General features: G+C 31.5%; 2 protein-coding genes across 9 annotated transcripts in view; one reads left to right on the forward strand and one right to left on the reverse strand.

Annotated features, from left to right (window-relative positions):
• Positions 1–27,350, forward strand: part of LOC143240620 (TOM1-like protein 2) — a 91,705-nt gene that overhangs the window by 40,353 nt on the left and 24,002 nt on the right. For 2 of the 7 annotated variants that reach the window (XM_076483357.1, XM_076483356.1), the window contains exons 13-15: positions 1,653–1,692; positions 2,050–2,092; positions 8,621–11,832. The exons of 4 other annotated variants lie outside the window; for them this stretch is intronic. In XM_076483357.1, coding sequence (XP_076339472.1) covers positions 1,653–1,692; positions 2,050–2,069 — 60 coding nt within the window. In that variant the 3' untranslated portion in view covers positions 2,070–2,092; positions 8,621–11,832. Of the gene's footprint in view, positions 1–1,652; positions 1,693–2,049; positions 2,093–8,620; positions 11,833–27,350 lie in introns of those variants that run through there. One more of the 7 variants, XM_076483354.1, reaches the window with a different exon arrangement.
• Positions 12,443–27,236, reverse strand: LOC143240621 (2-Hydroxyacid oxidase 1-like). Of its 2 annotated transcripts, none has more exons than XM_076483360.1 (8): positions 27,059–27,232; positions 23,747–23,898; positions 22,873–23,128; positions 22,275–22,450; positions 17,436–17,527; positions 16,654–16,812; positions 13,806–13,875; positions 12,443–12,805 (listed from the first exon to the last, which is right to left on the reverse strand). In XM_076483360.1, the coding sequence occupies exons 1-8, from the start codon at positions 27,199–27,201 to the stop codon at positions 12,738–12,740; spliced, it is 1,116 nt and encodes a 371-aa protein (XP_076339475.1). In that variant the 5' UTR covers positions 27,202–27,232; the 3' UTR covers positions 12,443–12,737. The 2 variants fall into 2 exon arrangements, with proteins under 2 accessions (XP_076339475.1, XP_076339474.1); XM_076483359.1 differs by having other exon boundaries at positions 12,476–12,805; positions 23,711–23,898; positions 27,059–27,236.

The following is a 27,350-nucleotide window of genomic DNA, read 5'->3' on the forward strand; positions in this document are numbered from 1 at the left end:
TTTTCAAATTAAACCTTCTGTTGTTCTTCAGTCATCCTGTTTCTGTAGAAATTGGAAGGACAAAGTTGTCCTAACTAGACTATGCATTGTTCCCAGCTCTTGACTCATCATTTTCATTTACCTCGTCTGATCCACCAATGTGTGGTCTTTGTGACACTTAAGTAACAGTAGCTCACATTTTACTGTTGTGCTGTTATGAATGACAGTACCATTTCAAACGTGTCTTTTCTATGGGTTTACTCCTGATGTTGGACAGTATCATTAGTGATAGTGACAATGTCCATCTTTCTTGTGTTTTTAACTTTTTACATGCCATTGGCTTTTTTAATTCTATTTGAGTTTTTTTTATCTGAATTTGAGGCATTATTGCATTTTAGCTTGGTTTAATTTTAGATTTTATAATAATTTAATTTTTGCAATTTTAACTGATTGCTTGGCACAGATAGTCTGGTTTCTTTGCACCAATAAATGCCAAACAATCAACTGAGGTCACTGGGCCAATCGCAACCAAATTCTTTGGATGATGGTTTAGAACAAGGAGCACTTTATTACTGGTTCACAACCCCCATTACTACTGTTATTCAGTATTCATTGTTTTTGTCATAATTTAATCTTAACTGCATTTGTAGATGGCACCATGTCATTAGACTACAAAAAATTATTAGTTTCTTTAACTCAACATTCACTCAGTTTGGGGGGGAAGGGCATACAAGTGTCTTGTCCATCTTGGAGAGTGCACTGGCATGCACTATGGAGGAATGCAATGAAAAAAGTTCAATAATACATAAATTCTGCTAAAGTTTCTATTCCAACAGCTGCCATAAGGCTAATATGAATAGGTCTTCCTTGAGTTAAACTTGCTTTCTATTTTGACCTGTGTGCTTCCAGTTGTGTGAGACAATTCTGCAGCCAACAACCATAAATTAATTAATCACAGGAAACTGTTGAAGGTCATTAAGAGGTGAGTGTTTAAGTTGAGTGATAGAAAGCAATTCTTTTGGTCACTGTCTATTCCTACAAAGTTGCTCTCACCATCACACAGTATATACCATGCTTTAAGTGTGTATGTGTGTTGAGTTATTAAAGATTATTCAAAATTTTGGGGGAGTTAATAAATAATGACTACTGTAATAATAGTATGTTTATAAAGAAATTGTTTAAAAGTTATTTTGTCTTCTTAACATTCACCTCCGTATTTTTCCAAGTTCATAAACTGGACAAAGAATGAATAACTCAGCTTGTTGGTTATAATTTTAACTTAGTATCTAACAGTTGTCTTGCTTTTTACATATTTAACACTTTGTTCTTTAATTTATCTAACAAATTCAGATTATTTTTAATCTTATATGATCTCACTAGCATTACATTGTTCTGATAACTTTTGGCCAAGTATCATTTCAGTTATATACTCTTCTCTCATCTGGCATTAATTAGTTCCTACAGAATTACATTAAACTTCATTACTGAATGTATCTCTTGTTCATCAGTTAATAGTATCGAGTTTTATATGCTTCTTCTTAACATCTCATTTCTTTTATAAGGTTACAATGTGAATTATTGTTTTCTTTGGCCACACACAAAATTGTGTAGTAGTTTGTTGCTTCTTTCACGTTGTGTTTAGAACATGTTATAATAACCATATTTCATTGCAGAAAGAGGACTTTGAATTAGAGAAAATGGTTAGAAAATCAAGTAAGATGATTTTAGTTTCTCTTTTTACAACTTCTTGAATATGTTTAAAACCAGAATTTTTCGTTTCATTCTTAGGTATGTAAACAATATTTTTCTGGAATGATTAATAAGAAAGCACATGAACAACTAACTAAAAATGACAATGTGTTGCCTATTGCTACTATGTGTGGGTGTATGTGACTTAAGTTTTAATACTTGGGTCAGTTTGTGATGCAAGTGATAAATATGTATAACACACATATCTAGTTTTTACATGAATTTAACTTTAAATTATTATAATATGTGTTTTTTCCTTTAGAGCAGTTTTCGATCTTTTTACTTAATTGTTACTAATATGTTTTTCTTTTTCGTTTCTAGGGTGCTACAGACAAAGCTGATCAACCATCTATTACCAGTTCAGGTAAGTATAACTTAAGTAACTATCCCTATGTATTTAGGTTTGTCAAGTACATCTTATGACTACTTAAGAATTAACTTCAAAAGTTAGTTAAGCAGCTGTATTGTCAACATTGTTTTGATGCCATTTTCATTGACATAATTGGTAATTCAAATTTCAAAATGTTTTAATTTCATAATATCAAAAGGAAATTTATTTAAATTTTCAATTTTTACTTCTTTGTATCACGTGACATTTTTCATTTTGAATTATTGATTTTAGATTCTATTTTTACCACTGTGTGATCTAAGATAAGCAGAAATTATGCACTTTCAATATAGATATTGAAAAGCTGTGATGTAGACTTATAATCTCCAAGCCTCTTGATTTACAAAGATACAAACAAGAAAGTCAAACCCACATGTCATACTTTTCTATTGCATTGTTTTCAAAACGGGGAAAAAAAAACATCCCTGATAAATGGTTCTGTGTGCTATAAGAGGATTCTGTTTACAGAAGTAAGGTGAAAAAAGTTAAATGTGTTCAGATTTTGTCTTTTTAGCCTTTAGCTGTAAGAATAAATCATGTGTAATTGTCTGTAACAGTATGTAGTCATTCTAGAAATAAATGTAATTAAGATTTATTTCAACTTTTCATTTTATCCTATTTTACCACTATTACCATGGTTATTGTTAGGGTGATTAAAATGACAGATAAAATATATAGTTTTTCTGAAAAAAACTTTCAATATTGATTTTGGGTGTTTTAGAAGTTATTTAGAAAAATTGCAAAACTAAAAGTATTTTCTCAAAATGCAAATCACCTTACATTAACTAAGTAAAGGCTTAAATTCAGAGACAAATCTGTAGTAAAAATATTTTAAGAAAATCTGATTTAAGATGTTTTTGTGTATGTAATGTACATAGAGCTTTGTTAGAAGGGTGTTCATAATAACCAAGTCTGTGTATAAAGAGTTAACACTTTCCACACAGGCTCATTTTATTTTACCAATCTTGTAACTAAAGTAATTGTTACACTTTCTATACTATAAGTTTTAATGTGGTATGTGCATCATCATGAAACTTGGCAAGCTTTCAAAAACATTGCATAAAAAATTAGATTTTTGTATTAATATTGTTAATAAAGTTTTGTCTGAGTACTTGGATCAGATGTTTGCTCTGGTTGCTAAATAATTTTTATGTTACTATTAAAAACAGTGTTCTTCACCTAAACATTTTCAGATTTCATTTGTGTAACCTCAAACCTCCTACATAAATATGAAACTTTTTTTGTTACTTTTTCTACTCCAACTCCATACAGATTCACTCAGTTTCATTGAAGCCATAACCACTATAAAGAAATATAAAATAAAACTATGTTTATACCCTGTACATCTTTCTAGAATGACTGCAGATTGTAACAGAAACCTACATTTCTTTATCCTAAATAGCTTGAAGCTCATAACAGTAGGCATCTACTGATATATAATTTTAAATTTGTTTTGTCCTTTGACCTGTCTAATCCACACACACAGAGTAAATCACTTGTGTTACTTTGAGTGAGATAAGGAACAAGAGTATAAACCATGAATATAAATCATGTATTAGATGAGCATATTAATGATCCTACACTATTTAGTTTCACTGTTATGACAAACCGAATCAATCCCAGTGATGATGAGACAACCTACTTGTAGAGAAAATATAAATGTAAAAATAGCTGGTCATCTTCCGAAGAAGGTTCAAACATTGTTCGCTCCTCTACATAAAAAATTTTCTCAACCCAAACCAGCAGTTTTTACATATGTATTTTGAATCAATCTCATAGTAGGTATAAGACTAAAATCTTTCCTTATCACCTATTACAGAAAATCTAGTCTGAGCAGTTAACTCTTTGTCTGGCTGTGTGGATTTCATGTATCTATCTTCTATGTGTTTTTCTTCAATTTCCACATGATGAATCAGTTGCAAATAAAGGCTTATAATAAATATTTAAGATATGGTGATACCAGATGATGTCTTTTGGAATTTCTTAAATTCCATTTTATTGATATTTAAAAAAAACAACAAAAACATCATGACATTTGAACTGCAAAAAATAACATGGCATTTTGTGTTTTTATTTTCAAAGAACAGGTTTAAATGGGAACAGTATAATGGAATGTATGATAAAATGTGTCATACATGTTTAATAAATAACAGTTGAAGAAACTACTATAGAAATATATAAATATAAGTATAAACACTATATTTTTAAAATAGTAATAAATACCAAATAAAAACAAATGCTGAGAATCAAGAACTGATTATATTAATGACATTGGTGAGGTGTTGATGTTATAGTGTTGAGAAGTCATTGTGAATGAAGAGATGTTCTTTAATAAAGGGTTTCACCTCTAGTTTTGGAGTCAAAAATTAAACAAGTTTTAGAAGTACGGATTAGTCATAATTCTCGTTGTACAATAGGATACAAGATTTGGGTGGGTTAGCTAGCTTGCATATGCTTCTTACTGAAATTCCTGTGTGCTCACTTACATGTTTGTAGATTATGTAGTTTCCACTACGGGTAGCTTTATAGTTACCACAAGTGTATTTATATACAACCCATGAATGCATAAGAATGAGTAGTGTCTTTTTGATTTTAAACATTTTTAGTTTTAAATGTTGATAAAATAAATTTTTATTTTTTTACTTTAATATATGAATTTAAAACTTTCTTTACCAATGAAAGGAATGGTAAAAATAATGAATATTTTGAGATAGTGTGTGACATTTTGGTAGGTTCTGTTTTATTTACTAAAGTTTTGTATCTCAGGATGGTTGGTATGGATATTAACACTTTCACTGATAAGCAGAGAACAATAATTTAATGTTCCTGAGATATATTTTTATTTGAAGTGGGTTTCTTGTAATTAAGAATAGATACTATACGCTTTTTTGTGTGATCTGTATAATGAAAGAGTAGCAAAGTATCAACATTTTTTTATATAATACAAGTTTTATAAAAGGGGCAGTTATTCAATTAATGTTCATAATAACACAGAAAAATATTTGCAAGGGTTGAACTTGGAGGTAATCCCATAGCCAATTCCACCTATTTGGTCATAAAGATGACCATTAAAAACAAAGCAATTGTACTTGAGGACCAATTTAAAAGTCTGTTTGAATTTTCTTTGATTATAGTGCAGAGCATTTTTGATAGGAGGTAACATCAAGATGATCGATATCTCCAAGGCTCTTCTGCTTATTGTTACTATAAAAGAAATCCATTATTAGGAAAATTGAAAACTGAAACTGCCAAAAAAAAACCAAAAAAGCTTACTAACCAATATACTGCAGCCAGTCGTGAACATTTTCATAGATGACTTTCATTGCCTTGCCAATCTGACTAAAAATCTAAACTTGTGAACCTTTGCCAGACTTAAATACAACTAAAATGTCAAGTTTATAAAACTATTTCCAAAAAATAGAATATAGTAACACAGGTCCTGATAATGTTACTTTTAAATTTAGTGATCTTACTGTAGGTGAACAATGTCAAAATTGCTTTAATCAGTAGGTTTAAATTTTTGTCTACAAACTCATTGGATAAGTTTCTCAAATTTCTTTTTTTTATTTAAATGTATCTAATGTTAATTTTAATAAAATTAACACATCAAATATAGACTGTCTTATGAAAACTAAACTTAGAAATGCAGTATTTTCCTCCTTTTTGTAACTTTAATCCTTTTAAAAAACCCTTCTTCTATTATGCCAGTTGAGATTACTGCCTTAAAAGAACTTTCCAGCCACAGAAACGTTATTATTGAGCCAGATAAAGGTACAGATGTCATCATTTTAAACAGATCTGATTGTTTCCAAAATAGGAGGCATTTTAAATGGTAGAACAAAGTTTAAACTGCTTGATAATGATTAGATCAAACTTACTCTCAAGCATGAGGAGAATCTTCAGTGGACTTCAAGATATTGTAAAATCTGTAAACTTATCTCTGACACCACTTGTGCAGAACTTTATCCTACAGGTTCCTGCTCTGGTCTTATTTATGGCTTACCATAAAAAAATACACACATTTACCTCCCAGACCTACTCTGTCTACGCCTGGATCCCACGCCTACAAACTTGTAAATATCTTGTACTTGCATTAACTAAGAACAAATTTACTTTTGAGGATTTTTTAATCTTCGCTCAAGAAATATATGAACCTACTAATACAGACCAATTTGTTATGGACAGTTTTCATATTCAGTCCATATTAACTGAATATGCTGAGTGACTAAGATGTATTTGTTTAAAAAATATTCAACTTTGAGTTGAATAAAGATGCACCCTACCTTCTGTAAAACTTGGTTCGAAAGAATGTAATGGCCTTTTCACAGATTAAAATGACTGATAAAACAAAATTCACTAGGGAATATTCTAAGTTCTAATTTGTACAAAACAATAGACTTGGTATTTTTACATGTTGATTGAACAAAATCTATATTTTGTTGTGCCTTTTAATATATACTCTTAAATTAAGAAATCATGTATTATAAAGTTTGAATTATAATCTGCAATTTTATTTCAAACTTATTTACATAAATTCATAAAATTTTGAATTTAAGTCAACAAACACAGTGACGTGACCTTTGACCTGTTGGCACACTGAGAAAGGGTCAATAATGTTTGTTAAACAAGTATGCTGAATATGTATTGTACATTCCATTAGATTGTTACCATTTAAATCTGTTCTTTCTAAATTTCTGATTTAACATTAAAATTTGCTCAATACTATGTTGGTTTTTGTAGTTCAAATGTTAAACCTTTTAAATGCTGATGATAAAACTTAAAGAAATTCTGAAACGTACATATTAAAGATGGTTTTTTTCTATTGCATTTGAAATGCAAGGGGAACTTTCTTCATATTATGTTGGATCTGTGTATAAAAAAAAATCTTATTTTTGTTGCAACTTTGTAATGAATTTGCAGTTAGGAAAATTAAAAAGATTTCATTTTAATGAGATTTATTTAAGATGGAATTAAAAATACTTTCTGTTAAATTTCAATTACTGATTTCTGTATCTTCCTGAATTTTTGTAAAACTTTCCTTTAAAGTTTTATGTTATAAAACTATAAATTACAAATTTGTTTTTAATTGAAAACTTTGCAAACATTCCAATCTTTTTACAAGTACTTGCACTCAAAATAAAAATAACATTTCCACCATACCCCACTTTTAATCAAGCTGGGTTTACTTCAGTTTGGCAGAACGTTTTATCTAATACATATAATAAATTTTAAACCCATTGTTTTATTTTCTTTACATTTCTTTTTGGCAACTTTTTCATTAATACTCATTCAAGAAGTCACTTCACCTGATTAAGTTAGTGTAAACATGGCCTAACAACAGCGACCTTGCAGGTGAAATGAAACTTGTGTTCCACAAACTTTTTTTTAAAAATTAAAGCCAGAAGTAAGGTAATGCTGAAAGCTTTTATTAATATATTTCAATCTATATGTAAACCTCCACTGAAATGGCTTATATGGTTGAAAATAATGTTTTGTGGTGCATTTTGATTTACTAGTTTGTGATTTCAGAAATCTAAGATATAAATAAGTCCTATTGTGACAGTTGAGGTTGAAAAACATTGATTAGTTAAAATCAGTAAAATTCATTTATATTGGAGTTACAAGGTGCAAATTAGCTCTGGTTTGTCAAAACTTATTTAAACTTTCCTCGTATGGAACTATGAATGTTTTATTTTACTTAGGAAAAAAAGGGGGGTGATTAATGAATGCTAACATTTTTATTTATAGCAAATTGACATCAACCCAAAACCAATATTTGAGATGTTTATTGGGAAAATTAATTAAATAAAATGTTTTATTACATATACTTCAATTCCTACATCTTTGTCTAAGGAATGTGTGAAAGAATGACTACAAGTTTTTTATACATTTATTTCATTGGTGCAGTTTTGACTGCAAGGTTGGATGCACCCATCTTCAGGTAATAGTGATGAAGTATTGATATCCAATTATTTCTGCAATGTGTACACGTTTTTCATTAACAGAAAATGTGTGCTGCTAGGCTTTTGAATTATGTGTTGCAGTACTCACAAAGATACATCAGAAAACAACACTGTTTTTAAATAACTACACCTACACTCATGTATTGTAAGTATTTTATATAGATTAAATATATATCTTTATTTTTTTGATGGAGCCTTTGAGGCAAACTGAGCTGCAAAATGTTTTGAGTCACAATTGCTCATCTCAAAACTTCTGTTATTCATGAAAGTAATTTTGCTAAATGCATAATGTTGCTGGTAATAACAGACTTAATGTTTTCTGTGAAAATTGAAAATAATCTGAACAGTTTCATATCACAAGAACAATTATTTCATAAGATCATGTGTTACACAATAAATACAAAGGGAAAGAAAATAACTATTTTCTGTTCAGGCAGATGTTTTAGAGTTTGCAATTAATTTGTTTTTTGTTATGCTTAAAATTATGCTGTGTATTATCTTTAACTGTTCTAATCAAATACCTCTTTTTTTTATAACACAGAATTTGATCATTTCTTGGCTGAAAGATCAGCTGAAGCAGGACACTTACCAATGTCAACAACAGTTTCAAATGTTTCAGGAAAAAGGACCTTCAGTAGAGATGAAGAAGAAAATTCGTTGTTTGCCTTATAAACCTGTAAGGTTACATTGTTAAGAAACTGTTTAATGAGGTCAAACACCATGGATTTCTAAATTTCCTGAAATGTGTTCCACTATGTTTAAAATTCATTGCATGTAGTTTTCTTTCCAGTTTTCGTGTTTAAAGGTCTAAAGCTAAAAGTAACTTCTATATTTTTTAATTGTTTGTTTGGCAATGGTTCAATGTATAAAATTGTGTAACACTGAAATATTTCTAGCAGCATTACACTTTCAAATTTTATTTGTTGAAAACTGTCATGATTTTTTTATTTAGCTACAAAGTGCTAGTGTTGGAACACTTCTACAATTATTGTGTAATCAGCTTTGTTCCTTCAGTTATTTCCATTTTGGGGTTAATTTTGATAATTATTTCTAATTTGAAGTCTTGTATAATAAATAAGTATGCAATGTTTTATATACAGCAGTACATATTATTACAAAATTCAGTTGGACAGAGTATGAAATTTAATGATAGCAAATAGGTCAATACAGTGATTTTCACATGATAAATTTCTAATCAGAAGGGCATATTACATAGTAATGTTGAACCCTGATCTTTGCTCTGCATAAACTTTCTTTTTGATAAGTGTTGAGTCTCATGGGAGAACAATACGTATTGGTAAGGTTTCTTTCTGTCTTTCAGGAAAGTAAGCAAGAAGAAGAAAATAATAATTTGTAGCTGTTAAATTTATTAATTGTTCTGATCTACAATCTCGGTGAATAGTTATATCAGATCTTCTAGGCAAATAACAAACCCTAACAACAGACAAAACGATAAAAGTCGTACTCTTGACAAGGAACATATGCAAGTACATTTTCAACTATTATCACTCTACTCATTACCTTTCTTTTGGACATAAGGATTAGAATAAACTATTTCAAGAATAAATAATTCCTTATTATACTTATTATCTTGGCTTTGTGTATTTTTAAGTTGTCAAACTCTGTCAAGAAAATTAGATCTTTAAGTGAACAGAACGAAGGTACTTAATAAGGTTATGTTGGCACTTTATTTAAGTACATTGTTTTAATAATATCTGTAAAGCAAGATATTGTTTGAAGGTGAACTTAGTGAACTCATTCTTATATGAATTGTATTCACCTTGCACATGTATCAGGTTTCATCAGTATCTAGAAAGTTTGATGTTAAATCTTTTAAAGGAATTCAGATATGATTTTCTGATGTTCATATGTTTTAAGCTTTCAGCTGTCAAACTTATTGTGTAGAATATCAGATTTTTTTTTTTTTTTAAATTTGGATTGTGATTTGTAATAATACCATATATAGCTTTCATCTCTGAACTGTGAAAATTTTTCACTTCAACCATTTCACAAGGTGTGTACTGTTACAAGCTATAAATTGTCATACAGCTGTGTATAAAGTTTACGTCCTTGCCATTAAACTTTTTGTATATAGTTTCAGGCCTTCAAATATAATGTCATTTAAGGTCTTCAGCTGTTACACAGTTCAACAGGGAAGTAAGTCTGTGTTTAATATAGTTTCAGTTTCTTTTTCTTTTTTTTTTTTATCTCCACTTACTTTGTCTCCTCTTTTTTGTGTGTGTGTATTTATGGACAAGTTTTATGGCGATATAATCACATTTGTAGTCTTACAATCTTACTTTGTATCATATGGTTCTTAGTGGTAACCAGAAGTGGCAACAATGACATTTTAAAGTTGTCTAAATTTAAGAAAAACATTTTCTAAGCAGAGGACACAGTAATATTTTTCTTACAGAATCATTAGAAGCTGTTTGCACATGTAGATTATATTGTAGCTCATATACTACACACTGATTTGTAACATTTAGCTGTTACACAGTTTGAATTTGAGATTCATAGTTTGTTCTCTACAAGAAGTGCAGATTTTTAAATCATTGTGATACCTGCCATAGACTATCATAAATGTGTTTTTGTTGTTCTGTGGTTTTACTTATTGTTAAGGATGACATAGGCTGTTCTCTCAATTGTAAGGAATTATTCTATAGCTTCCTGAGTAGGTTAGACAAACCTGACTAGCTTATGTTTCAGCTTAATGATAATACCCATAGCTGTTCAAATTGTACTCAGTAAGGAGTTCTTTTATTGCTTCCTGAGCTGGTTAAACTAATCAACCTGATTGTAGCTTAGTTTTAATTAAGTCTTTGTTAAAAAAAACTAGGCAAGGAATAGGACATTTGAGTATTTAGCTCACTACATATTCTGTTAGTGTCACTTAGTAAACAGTTTAAATCAATTTGGAAATTGTACATAATCTAGTGGTTTGATACTGTGTTACCTACACTTTCTATGTGTGCTACTATGAGAATTAAGATTTGGGAAATATGTACTTTTCAACTTTGTGAACTTGAGTAGGTTTGCAGTAATTTTCTTGTTATTGAATAAAACTATGAAATTAGTGGATTTTCATCAGAACAAAAATTTAACATTTCCTCCTGTATCCTTATTCATTGTTTTGTCTTTCAATTCTGTATTCAGTGAACTTCTGTACTACAACCATTCTTTTATTTCAATATTTTATAGTGAGTATGGTATTAATTAGAATGTCTAGAAGAAGTTTTAGAAGTTAACAGAAATAAAATATATATTATACTAATTAAAATTTTTATTAAAGTTTGTTCAAGTAACATTAGATAAAACAGTAAGAACTAGAAGGAAAGGCCAAGATTAAAATTCCAAATGAAATTAGTTTTGTTTGACACACACACACACACACACACACACACACACACACACACACACTAGTTTACTCTTGTTACTATTCTACATCCGTTTTTTTTAACTAAAATAACGAGGTTAAACAAACAGTATTTATTATAATCTCCACAATCTTACAGAAGTCTTATTGCTGTATATATTTTAGAAAGAACCTGTTTCAATGGGGAAACTATAGTAGCTTCTTTAATGAGATAATCGAAGACTTTGTAATTTTTCTTGCTGTATTTAAGTGCCTAATGTTTAAATATATATAATTACAGTATTTGTACACTCACTGTACACAACTTTCCTAAACATGAATTACCATATGATGTACCAAACAATTTGTTTATTTTGAATTAAATAAGGTATATTGTACAGACTTGTATTTTTTCTATATTCTCTTTATAGGTTTTTTCAACTCTTGGGTGTCAACATCATTTGCTAAATATATTTTAGTAGCATTTTCCTTAAAAAACTTAGTGCATTGTTCAGTGTAATTTCAACAAACTTCACTGCATTACAGCTATATTTATAAATGTTTCAGAAGTCCAATGATAGGTAAATAATTCTGAAAGAGAAAAGTACTGAAAAGTGTAATTAGTGGTATGCAATGAGAGATGAAAAGGTTCAGGAAAAGCAGTTTTGGTACAAAATATTTCATTTCTTAATCCTACACTTTGTCATTTATATATTGAGTGTATTAAGTTTCCAAAGGATACAACTTCAATGGCTGTGAATGATATTGTCACAGATATATATAATGTCTCGGTTCATATATAATTTTTCTAAACATCTTTCTTATTGTTAATCATACTATAAATATTACACAGTTTATTATACTAATTCTTGATTCGGCCTAATATCATACATACTTTCTTGTTTTATACCTAATGAGCTGTTACACTCTTCACTGAAATTTTATCAAACTGTGTTCGTATTCTGAATTTTTGTTGTTATGCGTATGATCTGGTTATATATAACACCTTTCATCATTTTGTCAAAATGTTTATTTCAAAGAAAACTAGTTTATCGTATAGTTATGGGAAATTTTATTTTATATATAACTTATGGTTAAAGTACACACGTTTCTAAGAAAACAAGTAACTAGTTAAAAACAAACAAACTTGACAAACCTACACCTTAAATTTCCATATTATATAATGTATATATTTCAAAACCTTTTCATGTAACGATTTTTCAGTTCGGAATACGTTTTATTTCCAGTGCGGTTTTTCACGTTAAGGCAATCAAATTCACTTTAAATCTTCTATTCAAAATCTTCAGAGTTTAGAGTAGAATTCGCTTTTGACAATTAAAGCCGAGGAGATGTCGCTAATTCTGCTGCAACCTAAATGGACCAATCAAGTGTTTTTCTGTTTAGTGTCAAGTCAAACTATGAAATATTAGTACTGATCTTTAAGTTACAAGTACTTTATCTGAGCATAACGTTTAAGCTAACCTTTACACGGAAGAAATTTGTAAATATACAGATAACAAAAATTAGTAAAAAAGTGGAAGTCTTTAATAACTAGAAATAACGTTTATTTTATTAAATATGAAAATTGAAAGGCGTTGCTAATTAATATGATCAAAGTTTGTAACTAATTTAAATATTAATGGTTTTAGGGTTAAAATGTGCAATGAAAAATCACTTTTGTTTTAATTAGCCCATTTTGAATTCAGAAAAGTGTAAAAATATTATTTTGTTCCTTTCACAAATATCTGCTTAAGTGTTTCGGGAAGTACCAAATTTCATTAATTTTGCCGACTCTCCGACATGTTTGATGTCTTTATACGCCTCTAAAGACTTGGAATTACGATGGACAAATTAAGAGGCACTGAGAACAAAAAATCTGTAGTAAACGTGATTTTTATTTAAATTCTTAGGTTTACTGTTTTCTAATTTCTCGCCGGTTTTCGGCATTTATTATGTGACACTTTTTTTCAAATTTTGTTTGAGAGGGAGCGTGTTTAAATGTTTTTGTGGCCTGTCTACTGCGAGTATTGAAACTCGATTTTCAGCATTATAAGTTTTCAGGCTTTCCGCTAAGCCAGGAGAAGGCGATACTTGAAATACTCGTATTGTAACGTTTTTGTTTTTCCTTTTTTTTATGACAGGTCTCATGATAACTATATATGGTTATTTTAAAAACTCAAGATTAGATTTACTACGTACCGTGAGAAATAGGTCAGTTAAGTCTTTAAAATTCTTTACAAAGAAGCCGTTAAAATAAACAAAAACAAATAAAAAACAACTGAACATTTGGTGCTTTGGCATCACTCAAGTTTGTGAAAGAAACAAGTCCATAACTTTCCATTATGCTGAAAATAATCAAGTCGTTACACACCTGCTAAGGCCATTGCTAAGTCCAGTTCTTTTTTTAACATCTGCAGAACCTGGATTGCGCCTTGTTCTCCCTAACAAATAAAAAGGGCATAACATTTCAAAAATATTTATTATAGAAGTGTACGATATTACAGAAACATTTATTTGATTACATAAATCTAAGAAATCCCTGTTTTACAGTATTTGAATACGGTAACTGACTGCAGATGAGGAGTAAGTGCAGTTTTAGAAACTAAAGCACACAAGTCGCAGCGCAAAACCTAATTTAACAATGTAAGACTAGAGAAAAAGCAACTATTCATCACCACTTACCACCAACTCTTGGACTACTCTTTTACCAAAGAATAGAGGAATTGACTGTACATTATAACGCCCCCACAATTGAAAGGGACGAACATGTTTAGTGTGACGAGCATTCAAACCCGTGACTCTCAGACAACGAGTCGAGTACCTTTATCATCTAGCCATGCCGGACTTCCCTCGTTAATTGTTTGTTTGTTTGTTTGTTTGTTTTTGGAATTTCGCACAAAGCTACTCGAGGGCTATCTGTGCTAGCCGTCCCTAATTTAGCAGTGTAAGACTAGACGGAAGGCAGCTAGTCATCACCACCCACCGCCAACTCTTGGGCTACTCTTTTACCAACGAATAGTGGGATTGACCGTCACATTATACACCCCCACGGCTGGGAGGGCGAGCATGTTTAGCGCAACGCGGGCGCGAACCCGCGACCCTCGGATTACGAGTCGCACGTCTTACGCGCTTGGCCATGCCCTCGTTAATTGAGTGCATAATGTTTAATATTTCAGATATCTGATAACTATTGCTACCAGAAAAAAATGCAACTGTTTTGGAGTAATTTGACAATACTGATTCTAAAAATCAAGTTTGAAATTATTGATCACCCCCAGTTCTCCAATTATGACAGATTTATGCAATATATTCTTATATATCGTGAAAATAACTTTTTCCTTAACAACTTTATTTATTCATCAAAATTGCATTTAAAATGTTAAAAAATACATAATATTAATACCAGTTTAAAAAGCAATGAGTATAATAAGATTATACATTGAACATACATTCCGGCTATGTATTGCAGAGATGACTGGTATGGGCATTATAAACTTTAACGAAAATAAAGTATACGAACAACGTTTCGACCTTAGGTTATACATCTTCAGGTTAACAAAGACGGTTTGAAACGGACCTTTAACAGTACCAAGTACAACATTAGAATTTATTGAACCAATTTAACGGATGAATCAATTACTTTCTTTAATGGGATATTAGTGTATAATGATTTTAATACCAAGGTTGGCACTATTTACTGGTTCAAAGAACGTTATATTCCAAAGGTATTCAGACGTAACAAAACTATCTTTTACCGTATGTTTGTTATAAATATATGGTTTCAGAACGTTCATCACAAAGTTTCCAAATTATGTCTGTATGTTCCTATATTAGATGCAATAGCTCCATTAGGGTTGTTAGTTTGTGAATTTTAAATAATCCATTAATTATCCCACGCTGTGAACGAACGAGTCTCATGTTGTAATAAATTATACACATATGAATCCACTCTTTTTCAGTTTTAACAGCTATCTTTACAATTTACCCTCTCTTTTTCAGAATATGGTTAAAGTTAAACTCATTAAATCTTGTGATATCTGACCAATGCCGGATCAAAGATTTTATTGGCCCGAGGCTTTTCAACTTAAAGAGGCCCCATCGAGACAGAACCTCCATATGCAATACATTTATAGTCATAGTTTAAGGTCCCCAAATTAGCGTAAGTCCATGGGCATCATCCCGGTGAGAAACGCCTTAAACCGGGGTTGTGTCTGACAATATGTGATTTACTTTATCTGCATACGAAAATATGTCTGAAATTACGACACCGTTGTCATTATCAGGTTTTAAGAAAAGCAAGTTCTTCTAAGCTGCGAATTCTTTGGCAAATAAATTGTTAAATGCATCACGTAACTTTAAATAATTATAAGAATTCAAGACTTGATCCGAAATTTCGGTGGCTATGCTGTCAAATGATGTTTCAGTTTTGATAGATGTTTTCTTTCTTGAGTTTTATGGAAGGTTCATACAATGCGGAAAAGGGAACAAAAAAGGGCTAAAGTTTACTTAAAATTAAAATGAGTTTTCCCTATAAAGAATTATTCAAGAGAACTGTACACTTTTATATTCTTGAAAATTCTTTTAGGTCTCAAGACTGGATTTACAGATGTACTAAAATATAATATGAACTTTCAACTGGTCGTTCAAAGAAAGTCGTGCTTATTATTTTTCTTCGCAGTTACTTGTTTTATAGCAAAGCCACCTTAAGCTATGTGCTGTGTCCACTGCAAGAAATCGAGCCACAGATTTTAACGTTGTTAGTTCTGCAGATTTACCGGGGAGTATTTGGTAGTTGTTTAACGTGAATTTCCAAATTGATGCGTTATGACAACGCTGAATTTATTCAAAAGTAAATGCTAAAAAAATTGTAGAACTTATTATGAATAATTCTGTACACAATTGCAACAAGGGTCACACTATTAAACCTCAACTGCAGGCGTACAGCGAAAGTGTCGGGCTTTGGGGGTTCAAGCCATTTCCTTAGCCTTAAACTTGAAATATATATATATGCACTAGGAAAAGTCATAATCAGATATCTGAATACTTATCTATGACATGAACTACTTTAAAATAATGAGAGTTACAGTTGTTATTGGAGAGAAGAGTAATTGGTTCAAATCAAACCAATTATAAAAACGCAAATTTTAACTTCATGATAATAAAGTTTAAACACTGTAATTTCATTTTAACACAAACAGTAAAACTTAATTTAACTTTACGTTGTAGACCAATCCCCACAACAGTGGTCTTCCGACAAAGACAGCACGTGCTCCAAGTGCCAAAGCTTTCAGCACGTCAGTTCCGGTTCTAACACCACCGTCAAGATAAATCTCACAACGGCCACGAACAGCTTGAACTATTTCGGGAAGTACTTCGACCTTGAGAATAGATTATTCTTTCATGAACAAATAAAAAGGAAAAATTACACAAAAACAAAATTTATATATTTTTTTTAAACTCTGGGTTTACTTGCTTCCACAATGAGGGAATATATATTATACTTTTCATGAGACATTAGGTCTATTACGTTTTCATACACTACGTTTTTCATTTAGGGAATATCAAGTTCAACACCTATGGTCTAATATGGTATTTTTTCACCTGCATGTACGTACGTATGTGTTTTCTTATAGCAAAGCCACATCGGACTATCTGCTGAGCCCACCGAGGAAAATCGAGCCCCTGATTTCAGCATTATAAACCAGTAGACTTATCTCTGTACAAGCGAAGTGCTATAGGTATGAATTTAAATTTTCTTAATAGACGATAAAAAATTTGAACAAACTTCGCTACTTTGAGTTTCAGGGCTAAAACCCTATAAAAAGAACGAATAAGCCAAAGTATTTGAATTTTTGTTTTGAACGCTAGCAAACCATAACATTAATGTATGAGCTAGAGCTGTTTTTACACATTATTCTGTGAGGAGCCTCTTCAAGACTTATTACTTGATGTTCCTCTAAAATATCTAATTTGTAATAACAAATTTTGTTGTTATACTTACAGATGCAGGTACTCCGTCAAGTTGCCGAGCTCCATGATTTGACACTAGTATCGCAGAAGCTCCATACTCTAAAGCCAACTTAGCATCTTCAGCTAAGAAAAAATAATGAAATTATATTTTAATGGCTTCAGGTCAAACATTGTTTCACAAGCAAGCAACCGATCAGTAAATTTTATTTTTCAGTCTTAAAATATAATCAGATATCCATATTTATTTCAGACAAAGTTGGGATAGTGAATGGTACATACAATAAATTAACAAAACGGTATGAAGAACTGTTTCACATTTTTCGCGACGTTTCTAACTTTCCATTCGAATCGTAGTTACGTTTTTGTCAAGGTATTTAGTACATCACGCATATAAGTCGATAATCTTGCTTCACAAAGTAGTCTGCGAGTAGGTTTTGTTTGTTTGTTTTGGAATTTCGCGCAAAGCTACTCGAGGGCTATCTGTGCTAGCCGTCCCTAATTTTGCAGTCTAAGACTAGAGGGAAGGCAGCTAGTCGTCACCACCCATCGCCAATTCTTGGGCTACTCTTTTACCAACAAATAGTGGGGTTGACCGTAACATTATAACGCCCACACGGCTGGGAGGGCGAGCATGTTTGGCGTGACGCGGATGCGAACCCGCGACCCTCAGATTACGAGTCCTTCGAGTAGGAATTGCAAAGTCACTTCAATTCTGCGAACTTTTTATTTAAAAAAAGTGGCATGTTTCAATAAAATTTAATCTATGTCTTTGGTTTCAAAAGTTCGACAACACAGCACTTATTGATACTAAGCTATTCTGTCTTTTGTTACACAAGGCCCGGCATGGCCAAGCGTGTTAAGGCGTGCGATTTGTAATCTGAGAGTCGCGAGTTCGCATTCCCATTTGAATATATATAAAATTATATATTCAAACATCTAAGCACGCCCTCTACATCCCTACACTCAGTTACACAACCCATTTCAAACATGTGGTCAGCTTTCGGTCAGTTACCTCTTTCTTTCTTTGCGAACCTGACGATGACCGAAGAAGGTCGAAATGTTGTTCGCTCCTTTACGTAAAAAAATTTTTCAACCCAAACGAGCCGTTTCCACATATATATTTTTCTCTACAAGTGGGTTTTCTCAACATCACCGATACACCCCAACATTAAGTTCACCCGTGAACAGGAAAAAAAATACTAACCAAATGGCATTTCTCATTCTCAAGATCACAAGAACCGATACACTATTAAAAACAGAAATCCACAGAAAAACACGCATACTGGACCATCCATTCCCTGGGAATCAGCACATGAAACAAAACAAAAACTCAACATTTTCAGAAACCAAATAAACACAGCCACAAAACTATGATCACTCTATAAAATTAACGACGACATCAACAGAATAAAACAACACTACATCAACATCAGCAAGTTTCCTCCAAAAACCGCAGAAATAATTATACGCATACACCTACATCAACAAGAAACAAACAATAATAAATTCCAAGATACAGAAACTACAAAACCTTACACTGCTGAATACCATATGTTCCCAACATCAACGAAAAACAAAACCAACATTTGAAAAAACTTAACAAAACACAACATTCCAGTAAACACCAAATTTATTCCAAAAACAGTTACAAAACTAAAGTCCATACCACATAAAAACTACACTGACAAACACAACATTAACATTATTTATAAAATAAAATGCAACAACAGCTACGACTTCTGTATTGGAGATGGAAGCAAAAAAATGGAAATCAGATTCAAAGAACACGAAAACCACCATCACACGTTTTTGAACACTGCAAATCAAATAAACGCAACATAACTATAGAAAACACAAAGATATTAAGCAGGGAAACAAATATACAGAAACGCAAAATCAAAGCTATACTTATACAACATCTAAACCCAAAATTAAACCAATATAAGGGAGTACCTTTACACCTATACTAATTAATAACGTAACCGTCCTAATATCTAACTGCAACGTCCTCTAAAATGCCGTACCTCTTTATACTCTCGTCCCTAAGAGATGTGCCCAGAAATGCTTAGGTACAAACTGTTTCTTTATCAACCAGAAGCTGACTTAAGAACGTCAAAAGATTGTTTTGTACTTTATTTTAATTTAGCGCTAATACCCATACCAGCCGTTTTGCTAATACATGATGGTAAAGCTGTTGGGATGTTATCTGTTCGTCATCATCTGCAAATTCTACCTAGAAAAAAAACGCGTGCGAGTACAATGTCAGGGAAAAGACAGAACACGTGCGGTTACAAATACAACTGTAGCGACAGGTGTGCTTGTTTATGGACATAAAATAATAAAAATATGATAAGAGCCTATACATTTAGTTATTCTAAACATCAGATATTTAGCACTGTTTATTTCATTTAGTAGGGACAGAATGGTTGTATTTGTTTTATTTCAAAAATGTTATTGCTTATAGAAACTTTAACATATACTTTATACTTTTAACTGGCACATTGGGACTATTATTTTCAGTCACCTAATTAGTGTTAACTCGTTGTTTGACATCTGAGTCGTGATAAAAAAGTAATCCAAACAGTTTCTCATTATATTTGACGGGAATCCGAACAATTATCCCAATAACACTTTGCCAGAATTCTAGACATATACAACACATGAGCCAAAATAAAAAGTTGATACAGTTTAAAGTAACAGAAATCATTGCACCGAATGGATTTAGTGGCAATTTTATTTACACATATATATCTATTATGCTTCGGAAAAATATATTATTTATGTTTAAGTGTTCAGGGTAATATGATTTAAGTATGGTTTGTTTGAAAGGATGATGACAAAATTACTCATGAATCAGCCATTTTTTGCTTACAACGTGGCTTTATAGAGGGGGAGATAAACCGTCTAATAATATTAACATTTTATTATACGATTTAAAAAAAAAAATTAAAGCTTCAGTTCTCCATTACCCGTGACTATCGACTTCCAAATGTCCCCTTTGAAAGTTTTTAAAGAAAGAAAAGTAATTCAAACTGCATTAACGTTTCAGTTTATTTTTTTTCGGATAATAGAAAAATAGTAATGGTAATTTCCGACCACTGTGTCATTCTTCTTATTGAAATAAACAACAAAAAGCAATTATGAAAATTTAAACATTTCCAGGTTTCAATAGTAGATGAAAAATCGACCTTATAAAACTATACGTGCAGCGAAAATCTATTTATAGTGTTATTGGTTGTAAAGCACAGTTTACCGATTACCAAACAAAGTTATTCTTAGAAAATGAAAACCGTTTAATACACTTTCCTTTAATATACATTCTTCAACGTAATTACGAAACAAGTCATATAATTCAGATTGTAAATTCATGTTTCCTCCAAAATAGAGAAAAATGTCCATTTAAGATTGTTGTTGATTTTATCTTAAAGCTAAAACTGTCTATCATTTCTTTTACAAAAATCACAAGCTTTTGGGTTATGTTAGCGATGGATTACTGTTATCGTTTGGTAGGTAACAGCTGATTATCTTTCGTAAAGAGAAAATGGTGTATTTTCAGACCGTTGATAATGATTCAGAAATATTAATCTCTGAAGAATGAAACAAAAAGCACTTTCGTGAAAAACATTAAGATTCAGGCTCATAACCAATATCATAACATGGAAAAGAAAGGTTTTCATGCAAAAACACCTTTGTTTGCTTATTATTTCGTTAAAAGCCACGTGACTGCATAGGCTTATGTAAAAAGTACAAAGACTTTTCGCAAATGACATTTTTTCACCGAATTAGAATGAAAGTGAAATTAAAAAGTCTGTTAAAGTATATATTAACTGGTTACACAACACGTATAATTGAACATTTTTTTATCCGCAGAGAATCATACGGTTTTTCAATTTTCTTCTTCTTCCAAACACTTTAATCGACCGCCATTCCTCAGCGGATTGACTTAACTTCGTAGCGTTATATATACATCAGCCTGATGCGCTTTTTCAATTATATTTCAAATTTAGACATTTCTAAAAATTTTATGGGGAAGAAAGTCAAGCAACCAAAAATATAAAACAATCGATATAAGAATTGGCACAAATAAATTTTCATGTGCTCAACATAGACATACAAAATAGTTATTTGCCAGTTTTGAGTCCTTTTAGGAGGGTGACAGTTTATAAGAAAAATAATTTTGGTCAATAAATCGGCTATATTTGACCAATTTATATAAGAGTTAATATTTATTAACAGGCAATACACATTTACAAACACAAACGGCCCGGCATGGCCAAGCGTGTTAAGGCGTGCGATTCGTAATCTGAGGGTCGCGGGTTCGCATCCCGGTCGCGCCAAACATGCTCGCCCTTTCAGCCGTGGGAGCGTAATAATGTGACGGTCAATCCCACTATTCGTTGGTAAAAGAGTAGCCCAAGAGTTGGCGGTGAGTGGTGATGACTAACTGCCTTCCCTCTAGTCTTACACAGCTAAATTAGAGATGGCTAGCACAGATAGCCCTCGAGTAGCTTTGTGCGAAATTCAAAAACAAAAAAAAACAAATATTGGACTTCACCATTTTTAATAATTATAGGGCGTGGAGAGTCAACATGACATAAAAAGCATAATTGGGGGATTTTAACAATTTATCTGTCATATTTCAGCCAAATTACATGGGATTTGATACAAATATACCTTCTTGCAGGTCCCAAGTAGTGGTAAAGACAGTTTTAAAGTTGTGTGGTGTCAAAATTGCCCATGTTGAGTTGAGATTGAGAAGCGGAAGCATATTAGATTCGTCCGCGAATTTTGTCCTTTTTGATTATGAACAGAAATTTCAATTTTAGAATTTGCAGAAAACATCAATGCTCAACATTCAACGACAAATTACCAGTAAGAACCCCTTTGACTACCAGAGGAAGTTTCGTTATTTCTTTCAACCACAAAATGTCCTTCCATGTGATGGAGGGATCGAACAGGGAAGCAGCATACTCGTTTAAGCCCGATTCCTTTTTGGCCTCTTGAATTCCATTGGATTTTATATCTAATTCTCCGAAGTTAGCCATCCTGCGAATAAAATATCAATTTTTTTTCACTCCAAATTTTTTACCTTTGCATATAATTAAAATATTAACATCAATTTATTTCAGAAACATTGTTAATTGATATTTTATGAAATTTATTAAAAGTAGTTCTATTTATGAACCCAACAAATAAAATTGTTTACTTGAACGTTTATATTAGCGTTTTATATCGACACATAAAGTCATGACACAATTTATCCAAACTGGAGAAAAGATTTTCTGAAAATTTACATTGTTATCAACTGAAAGGATTCTAAACAATAAAAATCGTTCAAACGTGAGAAAAAGTTAATTAAAACTGGTTTGATATGTGGTTTTAAGAGTCACGTAAAACCAATGGGTCTCAGATACTTATATTAATGTACTTGCACTTGAGACAAAAACAAGAAAAAATCATTAACCTACCTCAAGTGACGTGGTAGAGAAAATTTGTTTCGGGCATCAGGAAGCCGTAATCCAAACATTGGAGTATCAATAGTCAGGACTAAAGCACGATAACCAGCATTCTCGGCTCTCCTGACTAGTTCTTCTGTCACTTTTCGATCTCGATATATGTATAATTGAAACCATAACAGCCCGTTCGGTTTCGCTTCGGCTACCTCTTCAATAGACGATGTAGCTATTGTACTCAGTGTCATAACAGTTCCAACAGCAGCGGCGGCTTTTAGACATTAACACAATTTTAGATGTTAATATTTATTAGAAAAATATGCGCAAATATCTGAATCTTTATATGAGTGGACTTCCGTTTACTATTTCACAATTTATTTTGTCATGATATAAAAGTCTGTTAAGTGTAAGCATTATTAATTTATTTATTTTGTGACTGAATATTTCAGGGTTGTTTAGGTTTTTTTCGTGACAAGAGAATTAATAGTAATTATTTTAATTACGACAAGTTTATTACGTAACTCGGTGACAATTATGTTGTGTTTGTAATTCATTGATTTTGAGGCTATCTAACGTCTTTAGCCAACAACACCCATATATTTGGTTTTCAAGTAGCATATGTTAAGTAAGTTTGGTTGACAATATTTATTATTTATTGCCTAAAGGAATTGAAAAAGAGCAAGAGGCTGGGAATATAAAAACAAAACCTAACTCTGAAAAATGAACTAAAGTCTGAAATAAAAAATCGGGTAAATTATAAAAGGTACAAAATTTAGAGAAACCAGTAGCAAACTGGTAACAGATATTCAGAATTAAAGATCACTTATGTGGAAGTAAGAAAAAAAAAAACTACCATCACACAACTCCCAGAAGGTGTATTTCAGCTTACCACGAGCAGTGGCGACTTCTCCATCGGGATGAGCCATTTTTTGCATAGCCGTGGGAGCCACGCCTACAGGAAAACTAACTGGTTGACCCAAAATGGTCGTACTGAGATCGCGACAAGAAACATTCCTTAAAAGACGAGGCCGAAGTTTGAGCCTAGTGTGAGCATAAAAATACATAAATAAAAATGTTATTAAATGATCCTTTTCTTACATTTAGATAATATAAAAACTACCTAACTCAATATTAGTTAATCTATATAAATATAATAGTACTGTCAGTCGTCTGTTACATGTCCATGTAACTACTTCGAAAGGTGTTAATAGATCTTTACCAAAATTTGGTAAGGAGGTTCATTGGGTCCAGGGAAAAATCTATTCAAATTTCCAATACTGTTGTTTTGAGAGGTGTTTTTTACCATTACCTCTCCTCTTGTTGATGGATCTTTACCACACTTGTTATGAAGATTCATTGGGTCCATGCAAAGTTGCAATTTCACGTTTTGCGTTTCTAAAATTAGATATATAGGAAGCAACTTTCTATGTGCAAAGATAACCTTTCAGTAACCAAGGATTTGCATAACTTTCGTCCAGAGGATGAGCACTTCAGCTAGTTGTTAATGTAGTTCTAATGATGCGTTGCTTTTTGAAAAACAAAATCATAATGTTTGGCAAAAGAGCCTATGCGTATAAACCTTCATCAATATGATATCCTCAGCTATTACATTTGAATGACTTTCAATGAGTGATGTTAGTATACACATTCATTGTAGTGTTGTTTATAAGACTGACATTCTTTAAAATAGAAGTGCTTATAGTTATTAACCTAAATGCTGGTTGGTGTAGGTGACAAACTAACACTGTTGTATAGATAAAGAAATAGTTACTAACATTCAGATAATTATGAATAGCTAAGAAGCATGGTTTGATAAATGACTCATTTCACTAAATCTGATAAACCGAAGTTTGTCTTAGCAAACATTCAAAATAACAAAATTTCCTCCACTTCACGCTTTTCCAAAATACTGTAACATTAAATTTCTTCGAAATACTTCTTACCCAAAACTAACTCAAATATGAATTATAGGATATTACAAACATGATCATGTACGAAACCACCTGACAATATTTTTTGTTTGTTCGTTTTAACGACCATCCGACGTGTAATAGTTTTTCAACAATGTGTGAACGTTATATTTTTATTTTGTAAATTATTTTGTTTGATGAGAAGTTTTGAAAACATGCTAAGTAAATTTGTAGTTTATACATTTGCTAATTATTTTTAGTAACTGTCAATTCGGAATTTGAATTGTAAATACCGTTGATTAATATAGGGTTACAGTAACGTATAAATTGTTAAAGTTCTAGGAGACTGTTTTTGCATTAAGATTATGAGCTTACAAAACATTCTAGCGGTTAAGTGGTTGGCAACTATACTGGATAAAATAACAGGCAGTTAGAATTTCAAAATCGTTATTTCCGATAAATATATATTACGTCGTCTGCGAGAAACTTATGGTAATGAACTATAGCCCGACTTCAAATATTATCTCAGTACAAAGTTCAGGCGACGTAGCTACAGTGAAACTTTTAAGCGGCTCTGTTGCGAATTAGATTTTTGCTGTGAATCCTATTTTGAAAATATGATTATTTGGAAGGTAGTTTGTGCACGTACTACAAGTAGGTTTAATATTACATTTTCAGTACTTGTTTGTCATGTGAATCAATGCATTCTAACGTCTTTACAAAGTAGTCATATCTAAATTCTGAAATCGCCAATTTTAAATAAAGCAAAGATATAAATAAGGATAAAATCTAATGGCCTCGTGTGGTTTGTATATGGCCTGAAAATATCATAGAATTGCTATAAATTTTTCGATAATCCTTTCCATGTTAGATGTTTTAAAATATAAAGCTAATAAATTATAAATCTTTCGGTTCAGATAGTTTTCCAATTAATTGTGCCAAAAGGTTAAAAAATATGGTACTTGTACAGAATATCCCCAGAGACCCATCTATTTATAAGAGTTTAGTTGACAGCTCAAGGGTATTAAGATTAATTAAGAGTATCCCCAAAGTCATTATAGTTACCGAAGGTAATGTAATGTGTAATAGTAACAAAAATATAATATAGTTTACAATGTGTAACACGTGTTTTTTTATCATTATAAAAGCTTTTTTTCCTTACTTGGGAAATTCTGTACAAGTACCAGAAATATATATATACAGTTTCTTAATTTCAGTGATGACAATACTTATGAAAGGCTTTAGTTTTCCTGAATATTGGTAAATCGCATTAGTAATGATCACTATTACGTATTATAATTTATCTAGGACCAGTCTCTGATTTATTATGTTATGTACGTTACGTATTACCATTTCAAATAACCGGGAATTTGAAGTTGAATTTAGAAGTTAATTAAATATGGATATGCATACAATTTTTGATACTTGCCAACAGGCCCAGCATGGCCAGGTTGTTCAGGCGCTCCACTCATAATCTTAGGGTCGAAGGTTCGAATCCCGTCTTACCAAACATGATTGCCCTTTTAGTCGTGGGTGCGTTACAATGTGATGGTCATTCCCACAATTTGTTGATAAAAGGGTAGCTTAAGAGTTGGCGATAGGTGGTGATGACTAGAAAGAACTCTGGTCTAACACTGCTAAATTAGGGACTGCTGGCATAGATAGCAGTCTTGTAGCTTTGCGTGAAATTAAAAAACAAACAATACTTCCCAACAAGATTAATACACACAATGTTCATTATTAACAAAAAATTAAACTGAGAAAAGTGCTACCATTAGCAAAATTGAATTTCTTTTTATGTCACGTACGTATGTCCATAAGCTTATTATTAAACAGAAAGATACATGAGCTATCTGTGCTGCATCTACCACGGGTATGGAAAACCTACTCTTTTTATTAGCCTTCAGATTTACTCTATTTTAGATTACCTAATGAACTTGTGTATAAATTATAATTATCTGTAAGCCCCAGTTAGTTTTTAATAACAAAAGAAAAAAATTACATAGATGGATACCTAAAAAAAAAAAGGTTCTAGGTATTGCTCTCTTTCATTACACTGTAGTATGTGCAATGGTTGTATATTTTTATTTATAATTACAAGTTAGCTAATGTACTTTGAAGCCCTTTAAAAATATATATATTTACTGGTCTCGTAAAGTATAAGTAAATTTTGGTTAGTTCTGAAATATGAAATGAAACTGGTGCATGAAGGTTTCAGTGTAAATGGAACCTTTTCAATTAATCCCAAAAATCATTATTCAAATGCAATGAACCCTTGTAAAGTTTCCTACCTTCTAAATGCTTCTATATTTTCTCGTAGTGTTTGTTCTTGATTAGCTCCACTTCGATAATAGTCAAAAGCACTCTTGTTCAAGTGTTTAGCTGCAAAATTTTCAAAGTCGTCCAAGCACACCATACGTGTTTCTTGATCCATGTTTATTACTATAATATAATATACGACTGAATTAGTTCTTGTTTAACGAAATGCGACACCAGTGGAGTTTTATCACGTGTTTTGAGTCAGCTGACCTGAAGTAATTATATGCAAACATCTTTGAGAGGATTACAGTAAACACCACATTT

This window comes from Tachypleus tridentatus, chromosome 13, assembly GCF_004210375.1.
Source record: "Tachypleus tridentatus isolate NWPU-2018 chromosome 13, ASM421037v1, whole genome shotgun sequence".
Lineage (NCBI taxonomy): Eukaryota > Metazoa > Arthropoda > Merostomata > Xiphosura > Limulidae > Tachypleus > Tachypleus tridentatus.

What these genes read in the sequence shown, in the direction of transcription:
- LOC143240621 (XM_076483359.1), bottom strand. Translation starts at nt 27,201, where the DNA reads ATGGATCAAGAAACACGTATGGTGTGCTTGGACGACTTTGAAAATTTT. An exon ending in TCTCTACCACGTCACTTGAG is followed by an intron (nt 22,451 to 22,872) that starts GTAGGTTAATGA and finishes TTTTATTCGCAG; the next exon opens with GATGGCTAACTTCGGAGAAT. An exon ending in TTGACGGAGTACCTGCATCT is followed by an intron (nt 16,813 to 17,435) that starts GTAAGTATAACA and finishes TCTATTCTCAAG; the next exon opens with GTCGAAGTACTTCCCGAAAT.